The following is a 24025-nucleotide window of genomic DNA, read 5'->3' as shown; positions in this document are numbered from 1 at the left end:
GATCTTCTGTAACGTTCGTCATTAAAGGTAGACCAAGGCGTAGCGTGTGTTGGGTTCATCATATTTTATTTGACGCTGAACCAGCAAAAAACAAAACAATAAACAACACAACGAACAAAAAGTCTTGCTGGCTACTAACAGCTATTCAAAAACAAGATCCCACACAGAAGGAGGGAAAAAGGGCTGCCTAAGTATGATTCCTAATCAGAGACAACGATAGACAGCTGCCTCTGATTAGGAACCATACTCGGCTCAACACAAAGAAATAGAAAACATAGACTGGCATAGAATGCCCACCCCACATCACACCCTGACCTAACCAAAAAAAAGGGAAAATAAACAGCAATCTAAGGTCAGGCCGTGACAGGATGGTGAATCCTCACAAACATACAATATCCTTTAAATATATGCACGTCGCTACACCCGCAATAATATCTACTAAATATGTGTATGAAAACACAGCAAATATTCCTGGGTACACCACCAAGGCTGCTGCTGGGATAACAGGATAATATCTCCCTCCATGCCCCTCCTCTTTTTTGTGTTGTGTGTGTGAAAAGCAAATACAGCTGTAGATGGAGTTGTAGTTGTTTCAAAATGAATGCAAAAATGTTTTTACCCCTCGCAAACTCCACCCACCCGGCCCCTGGGACAGCTTAAAAGAACGAAGTCAATGTCTGGGCGCTCTTGTCGACTATCTCAGACTATGTCATGTTATTTGTAGATGATTGAGTGGAACCAGTTGGATGATTGGATGGACTGTAGGCTACAATGCTGTTTTCTCAAAGAAAAAAACTGAAGGTGACGCTACTGTATCTCTTCGGTATGTGCCCCTTGATTTTTTGTGACTGTGGTTGTAGAGACTTGACAGCTGTCTTTAAACTCATTTCTGACACCTTTAGTCATTTTTCCATGTTATATAAAAACGTCATATATATATATATATGTATATGTATATGTATATGTATGTATATGTATATATATATATATGTATATGTATATGTATATATATATATATATATATATATATATGTGTGTGTATATATATATATATGTGTGTATGTATATATATATATATATATGTGTGTATATATATATATATATATATGTGTGTATATATATATATATATATATATGTGTGTATATATATATATATATATATATATATATGTATATGTGTGTGTGTGTGTAAGCTATACATGTAAGCTTATTAGTCTTATTAGTTATATTCCCAAATGTAATTACTATATCTGCAGGCTAAGCTACCTGATGCTTTATACAATTTTATGGGACTTCCACTGTTGTTCCCGGCATAGCGTACACCCTCAAATTACACAACTGATATAAAAGGAGGCATCGACCCATTTGCTAAGGTTGTAGGGAGTTTTTCTGTGCAAAAGCATTTACACAAGTATTGCCGCAGAAAGCAGTTTGATGGTGGGGGCTGTGCGCTGTTTTTTGTTAGTTTTTTCCCTTATTTTTTATTTTTTAGGGGGTGCTACAGCACCCCTATTTCCCGTGGCTAAGTTCACAAGCGTTGATGGCTACACCTAACAACAGTTGTGTAAAAAAATGTGTGCAGACAAACTGTTTTGTCTGTTTTTATCAACTTGTGTAACTCATTTAAACAGGCAGGTGACTTATTTATTTCTCTGAGACTAATGATCTGATTGCAACCAATTAGCCTCTTATTTGAATGTTGGGCTTGAATGTGAACTCACACAAGTCATTCCCCTCTGTGTTCAGGATGGAGAAGAGAGAGCATTTTCTCTTCTGGTAATGATATTTTATCAACTCAATGCATTAGATGTTTGTCAAACTTGCTTAAAGCGCTGATCTCGAACAGCTTCCCTTTTCTGAAACGGTATTATTTTTTATAACATTATTGTCATTATAAGAACTAGAGTTGGATATCTCCTCCATGGTGTTCTATCATTGAATGACAATGAGCATACTGTAGGTCCATCAACAAAATGAAGAACCCCCCTAGATCAAACATTCAGGACCTGTTTCCTGTACACAGATTAAGCCCTGGACTAAAAACTATGCACAATGTAGAATCTCCATTAAAATAGGGTTTTAGTCCAGGACTAGGCCTAATCTGTGTCTGGGAAACAAGCCCTCAAAGTATTTAAGACGTAGTGTGAGAAGGAAAAGATGTGGGTTTTCAGGTTTGGGTTTTGTCTGTCAGATCTAGCTTGAGTTTCTTGACTGAGGTGCTTGTGAACTGTTAAGGGACTGTACGTTATTGATAATGAGGGATACCTGGATAAAATCGGACCTCTCTGAAATTAAAATGGATGGCCCTTCATATTTTTACCCTCCCTGAATGCTTGAAAAAAAACAAGTGACCCCCCTATACCCCAAATAATAATTAAAACAATGTGGATAGCAGAGAACCTGCCTACCTAGGAAAGACCAGAGCCTTTAGATATGCAGTTTCAGAAAAGTTGTCAGAAAATTGTGGATTCACATTCCACCACGAACAAGGGTAGGGGTGAAAATATCTCCATTATAATAAATGCACTGAATAAATCTATCATATTATTTGAATTCTGAGAAAAAAATTGCCTTTTATAGACGCATTTTATGCAATTCTACATCATTTTAAATGATTGAAGAAAAGCAGAATCTTTTAATACCTCAACAGAGCATGACAACGAATGAGTGCACTCCTTCCGTGGCCTCCAACTGCTCTTAAATGCAAGTAAAATTAAATGCATGCTCTTCAACTGATCGCTGCCCGCACCTGCCCGCCCGTCCAGCATCACTACTCTGGACGGTTCTGACTTAGAATATGTGGACAACTACAAATACCTAGGTGTCTGGTTAGACTGTAAACTCTCCTTCCAGACTCACATTAAACATCTCCAATCCAAAATTCAATCTAGAATTGGCTTCCTATTTCGCAACAAAGCATCCTTCACTCATGCTGCCAAACATACCCTCGTAAAACTGACCATCCTACCAATCCTCGACTTCGGCGATGTCATTTACAAAATAGCCTCCAACACTCTACTCAACAAATTGGATGCAGTCTATCACAGTGCCATTCGTTTTGTCACCAAAGCCCCATATACTACCCACCACTGCGACCTGTGCGCTCTCGTTGGCTGGCCCTCGCTTCATACTAGTCGCCAAACCCACTGGCTCCAGGTCATCTACAAGTCTCTGCTAGGTAAAGCCCTGCCTTATCTCAGCTCACTGGTCACCACAACAGCACCCACCCGTAGCACGCGCTCCAGCAGGTATATCTCACTGGTCACCCCCAAAGCCAATTCTTCCTTTGGCCGCCTCTCCTTCCCGTTCTCTGCTGCCAATGACTGGAACGAACTGCAAACATCACTAAAGCTGGAGACTCTTACCTCCCTCACTAGCTTTAAGCAGCTGTCAGAGCAGCTCAACGATCACTGAACCTGTACATAGCCCATCTGTAAATAGCCCATCCAACTACCTCATCCCCATACTGCATTTATTTATTCATCTTGCTCCTTTGCACCCCAGTATCTCTACTTGCACATTCATCTTCTGCGCATTCTACCATTCCAGTGTTTAATTGCTATATTGTAATTACTTAAATTGTAATTATACCATGGCCTATTTATTGCCATACCTCCCTTATCCTACCTCATTTGCACATGCTGTATATACACTTTTTCTACTGTATTATTGATTGTATGTTTGTTTATTCCATGTGTAACTCTGTGTTGTATGTGTCAAACTGCTTTGCTTTATCTTGGCCAGGTCGCAGTTGCAAATGTGAACTTGTTCTCAACTAGCCTACCTAGTTAATTAAAGGTGAAATAAATAAAAAATATTTAAAAAATTGCTGCAGCACCAGAGAGGTTTTGATTTCTATACAGGCTACTGTTAAAAAAGAGGATAGTCTAAGTTTGGAACCGTGCTAACAGCGTAAAAATGTTGCGCAACAGCCATTTGCTTTTTAACACAGAGCCGCATATCATCAGGTAGGCCTACAGTATATGCACTTGGAACTTTTTTTACATTCAGGAAACAATCTTCTAATTTATTATATTTTTTTCCATGATATTGTTGTTACAAAATAGATTAGTGTTGACTGTGATTAGGTTATGGGAATATAAGAGCATCTGCTATGCTAAATTAACAAACTGCATGCATAGCTCAAACCAAAGAATGTCCAAACTCGTGTTTCTAAAATTAATTCAAAGGCACTGTAGAATGACTGTATAGCTTAATAAGGCATTTTTTGTTTCATTATTATTTAATTCTAAGTAAATGTTTTTGGAAATGTCTATTTATACAACCTAAATGCATGTTGTTAAGGATCGATTTTGCCCTAAAATGACATACCCTAATCTAACTGCCTATAGCTCAGGACCAGAAGCAAGGATATGCATATTCTTAATACCATTTGAAATGAAACACTTTGAAGTTTGTGGAAATGTGAAATTCATGTAGAAGAATATAACACATTAGATCTGGTAAAAGATAATACAATAAAAATAAATGTCATCTTTGAAATGCAAGAGAAAGGGCATACATTGTAGATTGAGACACTGTAGAACTCTAGGTGTAATTTAGATGCTGTTCACAGGATGGCAGCAGTGTGTGAAAAGTTTCAGACTAATCCAGTGAATAATTAATTCACTACACAAAATGTTGTATCAAGTCTGCCTTGAGTTTGCCAAAATGTGCCGAATTGGTCAATTTATACATTTTCAAGTACATAACTATAGAGAACATACAACAATGCTATGGTAATAAAAATTGTAAGTTTACACACTCTGGGTGTTGCCAGAGACAGCTGTGGGGTCAAACTGTAGATCCCAGTTTCTACATTTCAATATAAACATTTATTCTATCAAACAAAACTATGCTACATTTTATCTCTGTGACCCTCTGGATGACAAATTAGAGCAAGATTACTGAATGTAAGTACATTACCAGTTGCCGTGATAAAAGTGTTTTATCCTCAAACAATAGCATGGTATTTTTTTCTGTAATAACTACTTTAAATAGGACACTGCAGTTAGGTTAACAAGAATGTAAGCTTTCTGCCCATATAAGACATGTCTATGTCCCGGAAAGTTGGCTGTTGTTTACAATGTCATTCACATTATCGCATATCGATCAACAACAGTCCCGTTTCAGGCACACCGATGACATAGAGGTTTTAATGTGCTGTTGTTGATGTGTTGTTGAAATGCTGAGTGCTCCTTCCTACCTGTAGTGTGTCACAAATGCTTCACAATTAATTTCTTAAATGGCAGGCTATAGCCTTGAAATAATATTAATAAAGCCTAAATAATTAATTTCCATTCCTTCCTAGGCTACCTGGCTTACTCCTGACTGATTTAGAGACAGTATGTTGTTTAATAGCCTGTTGAAATGTTGAACTTCAATTGATAGTGACAGATTTTCATGTCAATATCCTAGAATCCACATTAAGAAAATATGCGCATTTTCCCACCTGTGGTGTGTTTCCACCAAATTTACTTTTTGCGGTTAAAAATCAGTGTGTGATGACTTAACGCACACAAAATGTACTTTTTCGCTCAAGTTTAAATGTAAATAGAATGTTCAATAAATTTACATTGCATTTTAAACTATACCAATAGTATTGTCATGAGCAAATGTGTACTATGGTCTTGGCATGTGCACTAAAGCCAACAGATCACAGATATAGTGTTTCAGCTGTGCGGGTAAAGTCTACATCAGGGGTAGGCAACCCTGGTCCTGGAGTGTTGCAGGCACCCAGGTGTGTTAAATTTAGGCAATCACTGAACTGCTGAATTACCTCAGTTGGTCAGGTATGGTGCCTAGTCGGAACAAAATCCTGCAGTACCTGCAGAACTCCAGGAACAGGGTTCCCTACCCCTGGTCTACATGATGAGATTATTATGGATTTATTTATTAGTAAAACGGCATTCAAGTAGTGATCATAATGTCACCAGAATCAGATCCTCGATATTTATTGGAAAGGAGCATCAAGATCACTGTACAATTTCAACAGCCTGTGAAGTTCATCGTAAGTTATTTCATCTGTAGCCTAATAAACTGCATGGTTTCCCGAGTCATAGTGGGAGGACCACACACTATATCATTGTGTGACTCCAAGTTTACTTCGATATGATGGTATTTATAACAATATTTGCGTATAAAAGGTGTTTCCACCATTTTTTCTTCCATAATTTATTTTACCGACACAAAAAGATCCCACCATGTCGAACGAACAAATGATTGTCGGCATTTATAAAACACTTTTTTTTATTATTCAGTATGACTTTATTCACATAAAACTGCAGATAGATACGTGGTTAGAGAGACAAACCAAAGATATCCCATATGCTGAGAGTCATGTCTTTACCCGGCATTTTACAGCTTGTTTCTAGCATACAGCATTGCGGAATAAAATATTGGTATAGATCACTTTATATAATCCGGTCCATTCTTTTTTCTAAATCTTAAACTAACAAGGGGTAGGCCTAAGCCACAATACCCTCACACACACGTCCTCAATTTGAGTTCTGGTTTTAACTTAACACACCAAGCCTTTCACTCACTGACACAGATATTTAATATTTACATTTTAGTCATTTAGCACTCTTATCCAGAGCGACTTACAATTTTTGCATGTATCTCAAGTTAGCTAGGTGAGACAGCAACACATGACAATCGTATCAAGTACATTTTCCCTAACAAAGTATTTATCAGCAAAGTCAGTGCTAGTGGGAAAAGATAAGTGTTCTTTTTTCGTGAGGGAGGTGCCGGAGGCACCGTGAGAGTTATTTAAGACACTCTCCTAAAGAGGTAGGGTTTGAGATGCTTTTGAAAGATGGGCAGGGACTCCGCTGTGCGGACTTTAGGGGGAAGCTTGTTCCACCATCGGGGTGCCAGGACAGAGAAGAGCTTTGACTGGGCTGAGTGGGAGCTGCCCTACCATAGGGGTGGGAGGGGCAAGAGACCAGAGGTGGCGGAACGGAGTGCTCGGTTTGGGATGTAGTATTTGAGCATAGCCTGAAGGTAAGGAGGTGCAGTTACATTTACATTTAAGTCATTTAGCAGACACTCTTATCCAGAGCGACTTACAGTAGTGAATGCATACATTTCATTTCACACATTATTTATATATATATATTTTTTGTACTGGCCCCCCGTGGGAATCAAACCCACAACCCTGGTGTTGCACACACCATGCTGGCATTGCAAACACCATGCTCTATCAACTGAGCCACAGGGAAGACAGTTCCCCTTGCTGCTCCATAGGCAACCACCAGGGTCTTGAAGATGATTCAAGCTTCAACTGGAAGCCAGTGGCGTGTGTGGAGGAGCGGGATGACATGGGATAACTTAGGAAGGTTGAACACCAGGTGGACTGCAGGATTCTGGATAAGTTGCAGGGGTTGGATGGCACAAGCATGGAGCCCAGCCAACAAAGAGTTGCAGTAGTCTACACGGGAGATGACAAGTGCCTGGATTAGGACCTGTGCCGCTTCCTGTGTGAGGAAAAGTTGTACCCTATGGATGTTCTATAGCATGAACCTTCAGGAGCGAGTCCCTACTTTGATGTTTACAGAGACCTACAGGGTGTTGTCCAGGGTCACACCAAGGTTCTTTGCACTTTGGGAGGGGGAGGTCCTGGAGCAGGCAGGCTTTCCCGGGAGGAAGCTCAGCTCCGTTTTGTCAAGTTTGAGCTTGTGGTGGTTGGCCGACATCTAAGCTTAGATGCATGTTGCCACTTGGGTGTCAGAAGGGGTGAAGGAGAAGAGCAGTTGTGTGTCCTCCGCATAGCAATGATAGGAGAGACCATGTGAGGATATGACAGAGCCGAGTGACTTTGTGTGAAGAGAAAAGAGGAGAGGGCCCAGAACCGAGTTATATCAGCTTAAAACGGGTGTAATTACAACCTCTGGGGTATAAGATAGTGTGATAAGGAGGATAATTGGTCAGGTTGGATGGGTGGGTGTGTAACGTGAATGTCTAGCAACTCAAAGATTAATTCAAAAGTGTTATTACTAAAATCGTGTACATCGAAACTGAGATACAACTAATTGCCAGTTGGAGTTCAGAATTAAAACCATCTAGTAATAACCTGGAAAATGATTTTTCCCTACTGTAAAGATTGCACTACGCAATCACAGTATGAATTGGAGATGCACGTGGGTCAAGTGGGTCAGTGGGTGCCCTTCAGGCTGATTTATATATATTTTTCATGCATTTAACCAGGTAAGTCATTTAAGAAGAAATTCTTATTTACAATGACAGCCTAGGAACAGTGGGTTAACTGCCTTGTTCAGGGGCAGAATGACAGAATTTGTTACCTTGTCACCTCAGGGGATTTGATCTTGCAACCTTTCAGTTACTGGCCCAACACTCTAACCACTAGGCTACCTGCCACCCCAGTGTTTTAACGATACAAATACAATATATTTTTCTATTATACAGATCAACTGATTTATTCTGTATGGGGTGCCAAATCAGTCAGTCAACCCTAACACATGTTGAGAGAATCATGCAGTTTTTAAAGTGTATTCAAGAAACGTTGCAAAGCTTAGTACGTCAAAATAGAACCTATAAATCCCATCTACAGTGTCAAGGACATAATTTCCCACCGACACACCGGTCAACCAGGTATGCGCCCAGGTAGGATGCCAGGTGGCGCACCTGGGGGGGGATCACACCCTGATCTGTTTCACCCGCCTTGTGCTCGTCTCTTCCCCCACCAAGTGTCTCCCATTTGTTCCCGTTATTCCCTGTGTATTTATACCGGTGTCTTCTGTCTGTCTGTTACCAGTTCGTCTTGTCTGGTCAACCAGCATGTTTTTCCATGCTCCTGTTTTCCTAGTCTCTGTTTTTCTAGTCCTCCTGGTTCTGACCCTTTGCCTGCCCTGACAATGAACCCGCCTGCCTGACCATTCAGCCTGCCCTGACCTCAAGCCTGCCTGCTGCCCTGTACCTTTTGGACTCTGACCTGGTTTATGAACATCTGCCTGTCCTTGACCTGCCTCTTGTTTTTCAATAAATAGAGACTCGAACCATCTGCCTCTGGTGTCTGCATCTGGGTCTCACCCTGTGTCGTTATATCTAGTGTGATTGAGACAAAATAATAGCTAAGGTTAGTGAGCTAGCTAGCTAACATTTGCCAACTTTGCCTAGCTCTAGCTTATAGTACATCATAAATGTTACTTCGATATACAGTGCCCTCCACTAACATTGGCACACTTGGTAAATATGAGAAAAATGGGCTATGAAAAAAAAAATGTCTTTGCTGTTTATCCTCCTGGTCTTTCATTCAAAATATTCACAAAAATGTGAAATCAATGTTATAAATATTTTTCTCCGAAACATGTGTGCCACAATTATTGGCACCCCTAGACATGCTTTATGAGTAAAATCTAACGGAAGTATATTCCCATTCAAATATTACGTTTTTAAGTTCACCCGAGTGACTAGGAAAACTTAAGTAATAAACCACAACTTCCTGTTTCATTAGGGTATAAATATGAGGTGACACACAGGCCAAGTTCCCATAGTCATCCATACCTATGGGAAAGACCCGAGAATACAGTAATGATGTTCAACAAAAGGTTGTTGAGCGGCACAAATCAGGAAATGTCTATAAGAAAATAGCTAAACGGTTGAAAATGCCCAACTAGAGATGTTAACAATCGGCCTGGAAAAGGACGTGTGTCTATATTGACCCGACGCACATGAAGGAGGATGGTTTGAGTGGCCAAAAAAACTGGGGCCTCCCAAGTGGCACAGTGGTCTAAGGCACTGCCTCGTAGTACTAGCTGTGTCACTACAAATCCTGGTTTGATTCCAGGCTGTGTCGCAGCCGGCTGCGACCGGGAGACCAATGAGGCAGTGCACAATTGGTCAAGTGTCGTCTGGGTTATGAGAGGGTTTGGCCGGCTAGGATGTCCTTGTCCCGTCGCACTCTAGCGACTCCTGTGGTGGGCTGGGTGCATGCGTGTTGACACGGTCACCAGGTGTATGGTGTTTCCTCCAACACATTGGTGCGGCTGGCTTCTGGGTTAAGTGGGCATTGTGTCAAGAAGCAGTGCGGCTTGGCGGTGTCGTGTTTCGGAGGACACATGGCTCCTGACCTCTGCCTATCCCAAGTCCGATTGGGGTTGCAGTGATGGGACAAGACTGTAACTACCAATTGGATACCATGAAATTGGGAAGAAGGGGTAAAAAATTACAAATATAATAATAAAGTCTCCAAAACTACAATCAGACGTGACCTACATAACCACAAGTTGTTTGGGAGGGTTGCCCTAAAAAAGCCTTTGCTGTAAACAAACTCAAGTGCCTACAGTTTGCTGAACTTTCAATGGGACCGGGTACTATGGTCAGATGAGACCAAAATAGAGCTTTTTGGAAACGAACAACAGAGGTGGGTTTGGCGTAGACATGCAGAAAAGTACCTCATCCCCACTGTGAAGTATGGTAGTGGATATTTGATGTTGTGGGGCTGTTTTTCTTCCAAATGCACTGGACAACTTGTTAGGATACAAGGTATCATTGACTCCATCAAGTACCAGCAGATATTAAATCAAAGCCTGTCTGCCTCTGCTAGGGAGCTTAAACTGGGCCTTGGTTGGATCTGCCAGCAGGACATTGATCCAAAGCACACCTCAAAATCAACAGAAAAATGGTTCACTACCCACAGAATAAAGGTTTTGCCATGGACCTCCCAGTCCCCTGACCTAAACCCCATAGAAAACCTGTGGCATGAGCTGAAGAGGAGAGTTCATAAGCGTGGACCTTTGAATCTGAATGATCTGGAGAGATTCTGTATGGAGGAATGGTCTCAGATCCCATGCCATGTGTTCTCCAACCTAATTACGCTTTATAGGAGAAGCTGTTATCTTGGCAAAGGGAGGTTTCACAAAGTACTGAATGAAGGGGTGCCAATAATTGTGGCATAAATACAGTACCAGTCAAAAGTTTTGACACACCTACTCATTATTCCTGAATTTTTCTTTATTTTTACTATTTTCTACATAATAGTGAAGACATCAAAACTATGAAATAACACATATGGAATCATATAGTAACCAAAAAAGTGTTAAACCAATCAAAATATACTGCTCAAAAAAATAAAGGGAACACTTAAACAACACATCCTAGATCTGAATGAAATAATCTTATTAAATACTTTTTTCTTTACATAGTTGAATGTGCTGACAACAAAATCACACAAAAATAATCAATGGAAATCCAATTTATCAACCCATGGAGGTCTGGATTTGGAGTCACACTCAAAATTAAAGTGGAAAACCACACTAGAGGCTGATCCAACTTTGATGTAATGTCCTTAAAACAAGTCAAAATGAGGCTCAGTAGTGTGTGTGGCCTCCACGTGCCTGTATGACCTCCCTACAACGCCTGGGCATGCTCCTGATGAGGTGGCGGATGGTCTCCTGAGGGATCTCCTCCCAGACCTGGACTAAAGCATCCGCCAACTCCTGGACAGTCTGTGGTGCAACGTGGCGTTGGTGGATGGAGCGAGACATGATGTCCCAGATGTGCTCAATTGGATTCAGGTCTGGGGAACGGGCGGGCCAGTCCATAGCATCAATGCCTTCCTCTTGCAGGAACTGCTGACACACTCCAGCCACATGAGGTCTTGCATTGTCTTGCATTAGGAGGAACCCAGGGCCAACCGCACCAGCATATGGTCTCACAAGGGGTCTGAGGATCTCATCTCGGTACCTAATGGCAGTCAGGCTACCTCTGGCGAGCACATGGAGGGCTGTGCGGCCCCTCAAAGAAATGCCACCCCACACCATGACTGACCCACCGCCAAACCGGTCATGCTGGAGGATGTTGCAGGCAGCAGAACGTTCTCCACGGCATCTCCAGACTCTGTCACGTCTGTCACGTGCTCAGTGTGAACCTGCTTTCATCTGTGAAGAGCACAGGGCGCCAGTAGCGAATTTGCCAATCTTGGTGTTCTCTGGCAAATGCCAAACGTCCTGCACGGTGTTGGGCTGTAAGCACAACCCCCACCTGTGGACGTCGGGCCCTCATACCACCCTCATGGAGTCTGTTTCAGACCGTTTGAGCAGACACATGCACATTTGTGGCCTGCTGGAGGTCATTTTGCAGGGCTCTGGCAGTGCTTCTCCTGCTCCTCCTTGCACAAAGGCGGAGGTAGCAGTCCTGCTGCTGGGTTGTTGCCCTCCTACGGCCTCCTCCACGTCTCCTGATGTACTGGCATGTCTCCTGGTAGCGCCTCCATGCTCTGGACACTACGCTGACAGACACAGCAAACCTTCTTGCCACAGCTCACATTGATGTGCCATCCTGGATGAGCTGCACTACCTGAGCCACTTGTGTGGGTTGTAGACTCTGTCTCATGCTACCACTAGAGTGAAAGCACCGCCAGCATTCAAAAGTGACCAAAACATCAGCCAGGAAGCATAGGAACTGAGAAGTGGTCTGTGGTCTCTACCTGCAGAACCACTCCTTTATTGGGGGTGTCTTGCTAATTGCCTATAATTTCCACCTGTTGTCTATCCCATTTGCACAACAACATGTGAAATGTATTGTCAATCAGTGTTGCTTCCTAAGTGGACAGTTTGATTTCACAGAAGTGTGATTGACTTGGAGTTACATTGTGTTGTTTAAGTGTTCCCTTTATTTTTTTGAGCAGTGTATATTTTATATTTGAGATTCTTCAAAGTAGCCAATCTTTGCCTTGATTACAGCTTTGCACACTCTTGGCATTCTCTCAACCAGCTTCATGAGGTAGTCACCTGGAATGCTTTTCCAACAGTCTGGAAGGAGTTCCCACATATGCTGAGCACTTGTTGGCTGCTTTTCCTTCACTCTGTGGTCCAACTCATCCCAAACCATCTCAATTGGGTTGAGGTTGGGTGATTGTGGAGGCCAGGCCATCTGATGTAGCACTCCATCACACATTCTTGGTCAAATAGCCCTTACACAGCCTGGAGGTGTGATGGGTTATTGCCCTGTTGAAAAACAAATGATAGTCCCACTAAGCCCAAACCAGATGGGATGGCTTATCGCTGCATAATGCTGTGGTAGCCATAATGTAGAACATAGTAAAAAATATAGGAAAACCCTTGAATGAGTAGGTGTGTCCAAACTTTTGACTGATACTGTATATTTGAGAAAAATATTTGTTTTATGATAAATTATTTCAATTATTTTACTTGAATTAAAGGTTAGATTTTAGTGAATATTATGAATGAAAGACCAAGAGGATAAACAATAAAGAAGTTTTTTTCACAGCCGTTTTGCTCATATTTACCAATGGTGCCAACATTAGTGGAGGACACTATTGTATCTGTCACTAACTATATAAACATATTAAAATCATGCCGCTGGATTTAGCCAGTACAAAAGATATTACGGCCAGTTCTGAAGTTATAGGTTGGTGCAACAAGTCATGAGCTTATGTCCTATTTTGCCCTCTTTTGTTCTGGTCAATTTTGACTAAGATTAATGTGTTGCTCTATTTTGTTATAGGCCTACTGTAGGTTCTGGCCGTTATAATGCGTGTACACGTATTTTTATGATTATGTTTGTAATTAAACATAGTCCTAAAGCCTAACATAACAGTTTGAGGTGTTTCTGACACTCGCAAAATTGTGGCAGCTAGATTCAATAGTTGTTTTTTTACAGAATACTTGTGTTTTAACACTTTATTAAACTGTGTATAAAGCTATGGTCTATTTTCTGTTTTTGTATGTCAGTGTTTTATCCTGGATGAGCAAGAAAACAAATAGACATAGAGAAACACAGAGCCTCGTGTCAATGTAGACATTTAGGGCTGGTTTCCGAACACAAATTAAGAATGAACATTTTCATTGAAAGTGTTTTTTAGTCAAGGACCAGTTTGACAAAATATCTCTAATCAACTGTCAGCTTAGATCTTTGCTTGCTACGAAATCTATTCTAAATGAGTATCAGTCAGGCTGCAGACCAATGCATTGCACCATCTCGGCAGCATCACTGGTTTTAAAATGAAACAGAGGTGGAAAATGTACCGAATCGTCGTACTTCATTCAAAGTAAAGATACCTTTAAAGAAAATGACTCAAGTAAATGTGAAAGTCACCCAGTAAAATACTACTTGAGTAAAAGTCTAAAACTATTTGGTTTGAAATATACTTATGTATCAAAAGTAAATGTAATTTCAAAAATATATTTAAGTATCAAAAGAAAAATTTGAAATCATTTCAAATTCCTTATATTACAGATACCCCAAAAAACGAATTTTAATAATACTTGGAAGTATTTTATTAAGTGGTAAATTGTTTGTATCAGTGTTCATTTCGTCAACCAAAATAATGACTAAAATATTCGCCAAAGACTGGCTAAAGAGACCAAGAACAAACTATAGGCTAAAATATGTTTCATTTCAGTTTACTAAAACGAAACTTGACTAAATTATTTCTGCTACTAAAATCTGACTACTTTTGGAGAGATTGAGAGCTTTTCCGTGTCTGCGCAGGGACAGTTCTGTTCAGCAGAAAGAAAGACGCGCCACAGCCTAATGTTGTACATCAGCTGGTGAGCTGCAGGTGAGGAAGCTTTTAGTGTGGGCAGAAAGGCAAACAGACTCCACTCTGATTATCGGCTACACATCACGCAGTCGACTCGTGCAGGTGACTCTCTCTTTTACTGGTTAAGAAACACAAGCTGCTTTACGAAATTAAAAACAATAGCAGCATTGATTTAAATAGTGATGCAAAAGTCTAGCTATGTTTTTCTCTTTCTTGGGTATAGAAGTTATATGTAAAATAGAGCCTTTTGTTTCTGGACATTCATGTTCTTCAGTGACGTTCTTTCTGCATTGGTCATCTTTGGTCAAATCATTTTAGGAAAAAAAGAATACAGCCCATGCTGGGATAATATGTTTACTTGTCTTTTATGGTGCATATTATAATTATAGTATCAACAAATGGCACAGAAATATAAAAGAGGGTTAACCATGTTAGGGTATATTGATAGTTGTAGTTAGTATTTATTGGGCCATTGTGTAATGATTTATTGAAATTACTTTTCATTAGATAACAAGTTGCATGTTTTGATGGAGGTAGTTGATTTTGTGTCATGTATTTAATGTTTTGAGAGCCTTTATGCATTTTGCAAATTAAATGTGTCATTTTGGCCAACGTGTTTCAGTTTGGGGCTGATTAGATTGCTTGTTAACTTCTTAACAATTAACAGAAACTGTAATTTGCTACATTGCTATGTTATTAGAGAATAACTATGATATTTAAATCAATGTTTTGATATTGAGTCTCTCTTTCTCTCCACAGTACTCTGTGCAGCCCAGCATTCAGCTCAGCCTGAGACTTCCCAGGTGAAAGGCATTGTGGGAAAGATTCACTGTTTTCCAGAGAGGGTGTTGAAGTCTGGCAATTTACTTTATGGAGACCTTGGCAACATTGCACAGGTGTACCCTGTTAATCAAAGTAATACAAACCTTATGAAGAGATTTAAATACCGCCTTCACTGGAACAATGTTACTGGATTCTTCACTTTGTCAGACCTACAAATAGACGATTCTGGGGATTATACTGTGGAGAATACAGATGGCGAGAAGACAAGACATACATTTCAGCTTACTGTGTACTGTAAGTGTGTGTGTGTGTGTGTGTGTGTGTGTGTGTGTGTGTGTGTGTGTGTGTGTGTGTGTGTGTGTGCTGTAAATTACAAAATCATTAAAGCGGCAAACAGCAGTATGCTAAAGCTGTCGCTTTATTGGTTAGGTAAAAAGCTGAGGGATGTTTCTGGAGAAATGTAACCACTCTCAAATTCATAGACAGAGCTATGGATGCAAGGACTGATCAGCCAATATAAAAAGATTGTAGTTTACAGTTATATAGTGTTTGTTTACAATGTCTTTGTTTACAAACACCAGAATAAAACAAGCTTATGGGTTCTCTGATGGGGACTAAGGTCATGAGGCATTGATAAGGTATAATCTTCAAGAATCAATGGGTACATATCATTCATTTATAAGTCCAACAATGAATGTAGCAACTGCTCTTTGCCACTTTAAAGATAAGTTCCATTTCACTAATTCAAATTTTTCCATTATTTGTCTTCCAGATGTTCTGTCCAAACCTCAGGTGACGGTCCATGATAACATCTCCTGTAGTGTGGTGTGTTCTGTGGAGAACGGGAGAGATGTTACCCTGTCCTGGTACAGAGGAGGGGAGATACTCAACCAGACCAGCAGCCCTGACCTGAACATCACCCTCTCTCTACCTCTCAAGGTGGATGAACAGAACAGAGACTCTTACAGATGTGAGGCTGCCAACCCAGTCAGCAAGGAGACCACTGTTGTTCCACATTCCTCTATAGAGAGTGATTGCTCCCAGGTGACAGGTAAAAACATGTACAGGAGCAATGTTAAAGTATAGTTATCCAGACAATACCAACTTCTATATGAAACAATAAGTATGGTAGAGCTCATTTTATGAAACACTGTTTTAATTAAAATACTGTTTTCTTTCTTTTTACATTAGATGGTGATGCTATGACTCGAGGTTCTCTTATTGCTGTAATCTGTGTTCTGGTTGCTTCAGGACTTGTGGGACTTGCAATCTATCTTAAGAGGAGAAACGGACACTCACATGCAGGTATTCATCGTTTAACAGGGTGAAGTTATTCTCCTTGTCAAAGTCCAAACATGTTGTGCACAACCTTTTTTAATTATCAAGGATAGCGTTTTAGAAATGTAGGAAATGTAGGAAATGTTTGCCTGAACAACGGATGCAGGTCAAATGAAGTGGCCTACAGTGTCTTCCACACTTCCTCTGCTTGGTCAGACAGTTGCATTATCTCAGACCACTTCTCTAAATGTTGAAAAAAGTAGAAGGCACACACACATGCACGCTCTGACAATAATTACTTTACAGGTTCTCTGGTGCCAAACCACCGCTAGTACAGACACAGGTACCCATAGTAACATGAGTTCTTAGTGTTTTCAGAACCTGTCTTGGGGGTGAGCATCTGTCAGTTACTCCCACCCACACTGTATATTTCATTTACTTTATTTGCCTTTATAGATTCACCTGAAAGAAAGCAAGATGACGTTCAGTATGCAGAGATAACTCACATTAAACAGGTTAGTAATAATGCTACAGTCTGATAAACATAGGAGATGTAATACAGAACCTTTAGCAGCCCTCATGGCTACAACTGTAGGCTTTAGCTCTGTGCCAGTGGGTTAATGTGGTCTTGAGTTGCACAGACCATCTGAGTTTGATACCAGGCCTGATGTCATTGCAACCAGTTTTGCCCATATGAAATGTTTGGGTTGCACAATGAGAAGCCACACTGCATATTGTACATACAGTACCAGTCAAAAGTTTGGACACACCTACCTATTCAACTGGTCTCACAACTGCAGACCACTAGTAACCATACCAGCCAGGACCACCACATCCAGCTTCTTCACCTGTGGGTCGTCTGGGGGGGGCTTTTTCTGTCTGTAAAAAAGCCCTTTTGTGGGGAAAAATGCATTTTGATTGTCTGGGCCTGGCTCCCGCGTGGGTGGACCTATGCCCTCCCAGGCCCACCAATTGCTGCGCCCTTGCCCAGTCATGTAAAATCCATAGATTAGAGCGTAATTAATTTATTTCAATTGACTGACGTCCTTTAATGAACTACAGTTCATTGACCTCTCTAGGGTCGGCGGGACGTAATCGTCCCACCTACGTAACAGCCAGTGGAATCCTGTGGCGCGTTATTCAAATACCTTAGAAATGCTATTACTTCAATTTCTCAAACATATGACTATTTTACACCATTTTAAAGACAAGACTCTCGTTAATCTAACCACACTGTCCGATTTCAAAAAGGCTTTACAACGAAAGCAAAACATTAGATTATGTCAGCAGAGTACCCAGCCAGAAATAATCAGAGACCCATTTTTCAAGCTAGCATATAATGTCACAAAAACCCAAACCACAGCTAAATGCAGCACTAACCTTTGATGATCTTCATCAGATGACACACCTAGGACATTATGTTATACAATGCATGCATGTTTTGTTAAATCCAGTTCATATTTTTATCAAAAACCAGCTTTTTACATTAGCATGTGACGTTCAGAACTAGCATACCCCCCGCAAACTTCCGGTGAATTTACTAAAAATTTACTAAATTACTCACGATAAACGTTCACAAAAAGCATAACAATTATTTTAAGAATTATAGTTACAGAACTCCTCTATGCACTCGATATGTCCGATTTTAAAATAGCTTTTCGGTGAAAGCACATTTTGCAATATTCTGAGTAGATAGCCCGGCATCACAGGGCTAGCTATTTAGACACCCAGCAAGTTTAGCACTCACCAAAGTCAGATTTACTATAAGAAAAATGTTATTACCTTTGGTGTTCTTCGTCAGAATGCACTCCCAGGACTTCTACTTCAATAACAAATGTTGGTTTGGTCCCAAATAAGCCATTGTTATATCCAAATAGCGGTGTTTTGTTCGTGCGTTCAAGACACTATCCGAATGGTAAAGAAGGGTGACGAGCACGACGCATTTCGTGACAAAAAAAATTCTAAATATTCCATTACCGTACTTTGAAGCATGTCAACCGCTGTTTAAAATCAATTTTTATGCCATTTTTCTCGTAAAAAAGCGATAATATTCCGACCGGGAATCTGTGTTTAGGATAAAAGACGAAAGAAAATAAAAGCATGGGGTCGACTCGTGCACACGCCTAAGCCCATTGTCCTCTGATAGAGCACTTGCCAAAAGCGCTAATGTGTTTCAGCCTGGGGCTGGAATTACATCATTCAGCTTTTTCCCGCCTTCTGAGAGCCTATGGGAGCCGTAGGAAGTGTCACGTAACAGCAGAGATCCCCTGTTTTGGATAGAGATGATCAAGGAGGGCAAGAAATGGTCAGACAGGCCACTTCCTGTAAGGAATCTTCTCAGGTTTTTGCCTGCCATATGAGTTCTGTTATACTCACAGACACCATTCAAACAGTTTTAGAAACTTTAGGGTGTTTTCTATCCAAAGCCAGTAATTATATGCATATTCTAGTTACTGGGCAGGAGTAGTAACCAGATTAAATCGGGTACGTTTTTTATCCGGCCGTGCAGTTTAACCTATCCCCATGTCACGGTTGTCGTCGGTGAAGGAGGACCAAAACGCAGCAGGTACGTGTAGGCTCATCTTGACGTTTATTTATTTTCAAAATGAACATACAAAAATAACTAAACAAAATACGATCGACAAAAAAACAGTCTGGCTAGGCATAAGGCTAAGCACAGAACAATCACCCACGAATCACAAACACACCCCAATATATGGGACTCTCAATCAAAGGCAAAGAGAAAACACCTGCCTTCAATTGAGAGTCCCAACCCCAATTAATCACCCATAGACATACACTCACTAGACTCCACATAGACATACATAAACCTAGACCATAAACCAAAACCCCGGAAATACTAAATCAAACACCCTTTAAACAAACACACCACCCTGAACCACATAAAACAAATACCCTCTGCCACGTCCTGACCAAACTACAATACTAATTAACCCTTATACTGGCCAGGACGTGACAGTACCCCCCCCCCCCCCTTAAAGGTGCTAACCCCGGAAGCACCTTTATAACAAAAACCAAAACCAAAACAACAACCCCAAACAACAAAACAAAAATTCCCCTCTACTAAAGGGAGGGAAGGGAGGGTGGCTGCCGTCAACGACGGCACTGTGCTACACCCCCCCTCCCCAACCCACCTATATCAGGAGGTGGCTCCGGTTCTGGCCCTTCCGGGCAGTCGGGCCACTCTGGCCGTCTGGCTAGTCTGGCAGCTCGGGGCAGTCTGGCCAGTCTGGCAGCTCGGGGCAGTCTGGCCAGTCTGGCAGCTCGGGGCAGTCTGACCAGTCTGGCAGCTCGGGGCAGTCTGGCAGCTCGGGGCAGTCTGGGCAGTCTGGCAGCTCGGGACAGTCTGGGCAGTCTGGCAGCTCGGGACAGTCTGGGCAGTCTGGCAGCTCGGGACAGTCTGGGCAGTCTGGCCACTCCGGCAGTTCTGGGCAGTCTGGCCACTCCGGCAGTTCAGGGCAGTCTGGCCACTCCGGCAGTTCAGGGCAGTCTGGCCACTCCGGCAGTTCAGGGCAGTCTGGCCACTCCGGCAGTTCAGGGCAGTCTGGCCACTCCGGCAGTTCAGGGCAGTCTGGCCACTCCGGCAGTTCAGGGCAGTCTGGCCACTCCGGCAGTTCAGGGCAGTCTGGCCACTCCGGCGACTGTTGACTGGCGGGCAGCTCCGGCGACTGTTGACTGGCGGGCAGCTCCGACGACTGTTGACTGGCGGGCAGCTCTGACGACTGTTGACTGGCGAGGCTGGGTTTACGCACTTGAAGGCTAGTGCGGGGAGTGGGAACAGGACGAGTCGGACTGGGTTGACGCACTTCCGGGTCCGCACTAGAGACAGGAGCTGGAAACCCAGGGCTATGGAGGCGCACAGTCGGTCTAGATCTTACCTCCTGCACAACCCGCCTTGGCTGGATGGAACTAGTAGCCCTGTACGAGCGGGGTGCTCGTACAGGGCAGACTGGGCTGTGCAGGGGCCTGATGGTAGCCGTGCGTAGAGCGGGAGTTGGGTAGCCTGGTCCTCGGAGGCGTACCGGCGACCAGATGCGCTGCGCAGGCATCCTCCTACCAGGCTGGATGCCAGCTCTAGCACGACACCTGCGAGGGGCTGGAATAACTCGCACCGGACTGTGCGTGCGTATGGGTGAGAGAGTGCGCTCCTCAGCGAAACATAGCGCTCTCCACCCCATACGCTCCTCCATATAACCACGGGTAGCTGGCTTCCGGCTCTTCCTACGCCTAGCCAAACTACCCGTGTGCCCCCCCCAAAAAAAATTATTGGGGGTGCCTCTCGTGCTTCTCCCTCAGCGCGTCCATGGCCTCGTACCTCCGCCTCTCTGCCTTGGCTGCCTCAATTTCCCACTGCGGGCGGCGATAATCCCCAGCCTGGTGCCAAGGTCCGGCCCCGTCCAGAACTTCCTCCCAGGTCCACTTCTCCCGCCAGTCCAACTCGAAGTCCCTCTGCTCCTTCCTCTGCTGCTTGGTCCACAGTTGGTGGGTGATTCTGTCACAATTATCTTCGTCTTCTGACGATAATGCGAAATCGTCGTCTGAAAAGGTAGACCAAAACGCAGCAGGTACGTGTAGGCTCATCTTGACGTTTATTTATTTTCAAAATGAACATACAAAAATAACTAAACGAAATACGATCGACAAAAAACAGTCTGGCTAGGCATAAGGCTAAGCACAGAACAATCACCCACGAATCACAAACACACCCCAATATATGGGACTCTCAATCAAAGGCAAAGAGAAAACACCTGCCTTCAATTGAGAGTCCCAACCCAAATTAATCACCCATAGACATACACTCACTAGACTCCACATAGACATACATAAACCTAGACCATAAACCACAACCCCGGAAATACTAAATCAAACACCCTTTAAACAAACACACCACCCTGAACCACATAAAACAAATACCCTCTGCCACGTCCTGACCAAACTACAATACTAATTAACCCTTATACTGGCCAGGACGTGACACCCCAACAGGTTAAACTGTAGTTTAAATTACTACATACAGTAAAATCTTTGAAGTTGTTGCACTTTTTGTTCAGTAAAGTAATGCCTTTGATCTTCCCGTGTCTTTTACAGTATTTGCCAAGTCAGTGGACTTTTAAGCTTGGCTTCATGGTTCCTCCCACTAGATTTAGGAATGGGATGTGAAACTTCTTGAGGCTACCTGGGACGTTAGCGTGCCCCCCGTGGCGCACCCTATCAACAGCAGGTGCATTTCAAGAGCGGCAAATTTGAAACCAAATAAATGTACAAATTCAAATTTCTCAAACATACAACTAACTTACAGCTTTTGAAAGATAAACATCTTCTTAATCTAACCACGTTTACCGATTTCAAAAAGGTTTTACGGGGAAAGCATAAAGTTAGGTTATGTTAGGAGAGTACATTGACAATAGCGGTGTGCAATGCATTGTCGATTCAAAGACAGGCTTCACCAAAACCATACAATCAGCTAAAATTATGCACTAACCTTTTACAATCTCCATCAGATGACACTCCTAGGACATTATGTTAGACAATGCATGCATTTTTAGTTCTATCAAGTTCATATTTATATCTAAAAACAGTGTTTTACTATGGCGTTGATGTTCAGGAAATCGTTTCCCTCCAATACCGGCAGTCAAGTCATGACAACAAAATAATTAATTAATATTAGAAAACATTGCTAAAATATTATATTGTCATTCAAAGAATTATAGATTTACATCTCTTGAACGCAATGGACTTGTCAGATTTAAAATTAACCTTACTGGGAAATCACACTTTGCAATAATCTGAGCACTGCGCCAGAAAAATACGCATCGCGATACAGACTAACCGCCATGTTGGAGGAATCTAAAATCGAAAATACTATATAAATAATCCATTACCTTTGATTCTCTTCATCAGATGTCACTTCCAAAGAGTCCCAGGTCCATAACGAATGTAGTTTTGTTCAAAAAAGCTCATAATTTATGTCGAAAAACCTCCGTGTTGTAGCGCATGATCTAAGCCAGACTTCACTTCACTTCAAGAACGGAAAAAATATATTTCCGTTCGTTCAAACATGTCAAACGTTGTATCGCATAAATCATTAGGGCCTTTTTTAACCAGAACATGAATAAAATTCAAGGCGGACCATTGGGTTTTCTTTTAAAACGTTTCGGAATGAGAGTACCCACCATCAAATCGCACGCCAGGTGTCTAATGGACCATCACGTTCCATGGCTCTTATTCGGTCAGATCTCACTGTAGAACACTCAAAACACTTTGTAAAGGCTGGGGACATCTTGTGGAAGCAATAGGAAGTGCCAGAATATTCCTCACCCCCTTTGTTTTTCAATGGCATAGGCTCAAAGTCAATTCAACACATCAGGTATCCACTTCCTGTCAGAATCTGTCTCAGGGTTTTGCCTGCCAAATGAGTTCTGTTATACTCACAGACACCATTCAAACAGTTTTTGAAACTTTAGGGTGTTTTCTATCCATATATAATAAGTATATGCATATTGTAGTTACTGGGTAGGTGTAGGAGGCAGTTAAAAATGGGCACATATTTTTTCAAAAAATTCTCAATACTGCCCCCTATACCCTAACAGGTTAAATGTTGAGCTACCTTGTCCAGAACAATGAGAATAGACAAGAGAGCATCAGACTTGTATTGTTTCCTTCCTCTGGTACAAAGTATCTAATGACGTAACATATGATAATTTTTACTTTTTTGTTGATGCTTTCCTACAACCTCCCCCCTCTTTTCTTGTCCCTCTCAATCCTTTCCTCCCTACCCCCCTCCCTCTCCCTGTCTAGGAGGAGCGAACTGGTATACAAGAACTGGAGTCACTTAGAGACAACCCTAACCTGACAGTTTATGATACACTCCAGTTACATCGCATGGCTGCCAGCGAGGATGTTGACACAGCATGAAGGAGCAAAACAGGAAGGTTCTGAGAGGGTGACATGATAACTCACATCCAAAAGAAGGTGTTACATCCTAAAGTGGACGTTGAGACAGAATTATAGTAAATATTAGTTTAGAAAATTTAATGGAGTCACAGTTGTTATTGGAGAAAATTCCCATTTAACCATTGCGCTATCATTTCAGACTTCCTGTGTTGATCATTCTCACAGTCTTTTGTTGAATTGGGGCCTCGAAGAGATTAACTTTGAAGACAAATTCAATGTGGTAGATCTTGATTTTCCTTTTGAAAAAGATCTTTGTTGACATTTTACTCTTACTGCTTTTTACAAAATGCAGACGTGATTAAGTGTAGTTCAGGTCTTGCTTTGACAACAACTGTGTTCATGCAGTTTGAATGTACAAAATCAACAGTTTAGTTTATTATGATGGACCATTTATTGCTTGTCCTTATCTACACAGTATGTTGGTCATCATCTTTTAAGAATACAATCACTCGGGCCTCCCGA

General features: G+C 41.8%; 1 protein-coding gene across 1 annotated transcript; it reads left to right on the top strand.

Moving 5' to 3' along the window:
- The first annotated feature begins 651 nt into the window (after window positions 1-651).
- LOC115191981 (uncharacterized) lies at window positions 652-24025 on the top strand. The gene is made up of 6 exons (XM_029750067.1): window positions 652-823; window positions 15287-15604; window positions 16083-16361; window positions 16502-16615; window positions 17045-17103; window positions 23408-24025. The coding sequence occupies exons 1-6, from the start codon at window positions 772-774 to the stop codon at window positions 23522-23524; spliced, it is 939 nt and encodes a 312-aa protein (XP_029605927.1). The 5' UTR covers window positions 652-771; the 3' UTR covers window positions 23525-24025.

The sequence above is a fragment of the Salmo trutta genome, chromosome 4 (genome assembly GCF_901001165.1).
Source record: "Salmo trutta chromosome 4, fSalTru1.1, whole genome shotgun sequence".
NCBI classification, from domain to species: domain Eukaryota; kingdom Metazoa; phylum Chordata; class Actinopteri; order Salmoniformes; family Salmonidae; genus Salmo; species Salmo trutta.
The sequence above is the reverse complement of the archived record's forward strand: the minus strand, read 5'-3'. Positions and strand labels throughout refer to the sequence as shown.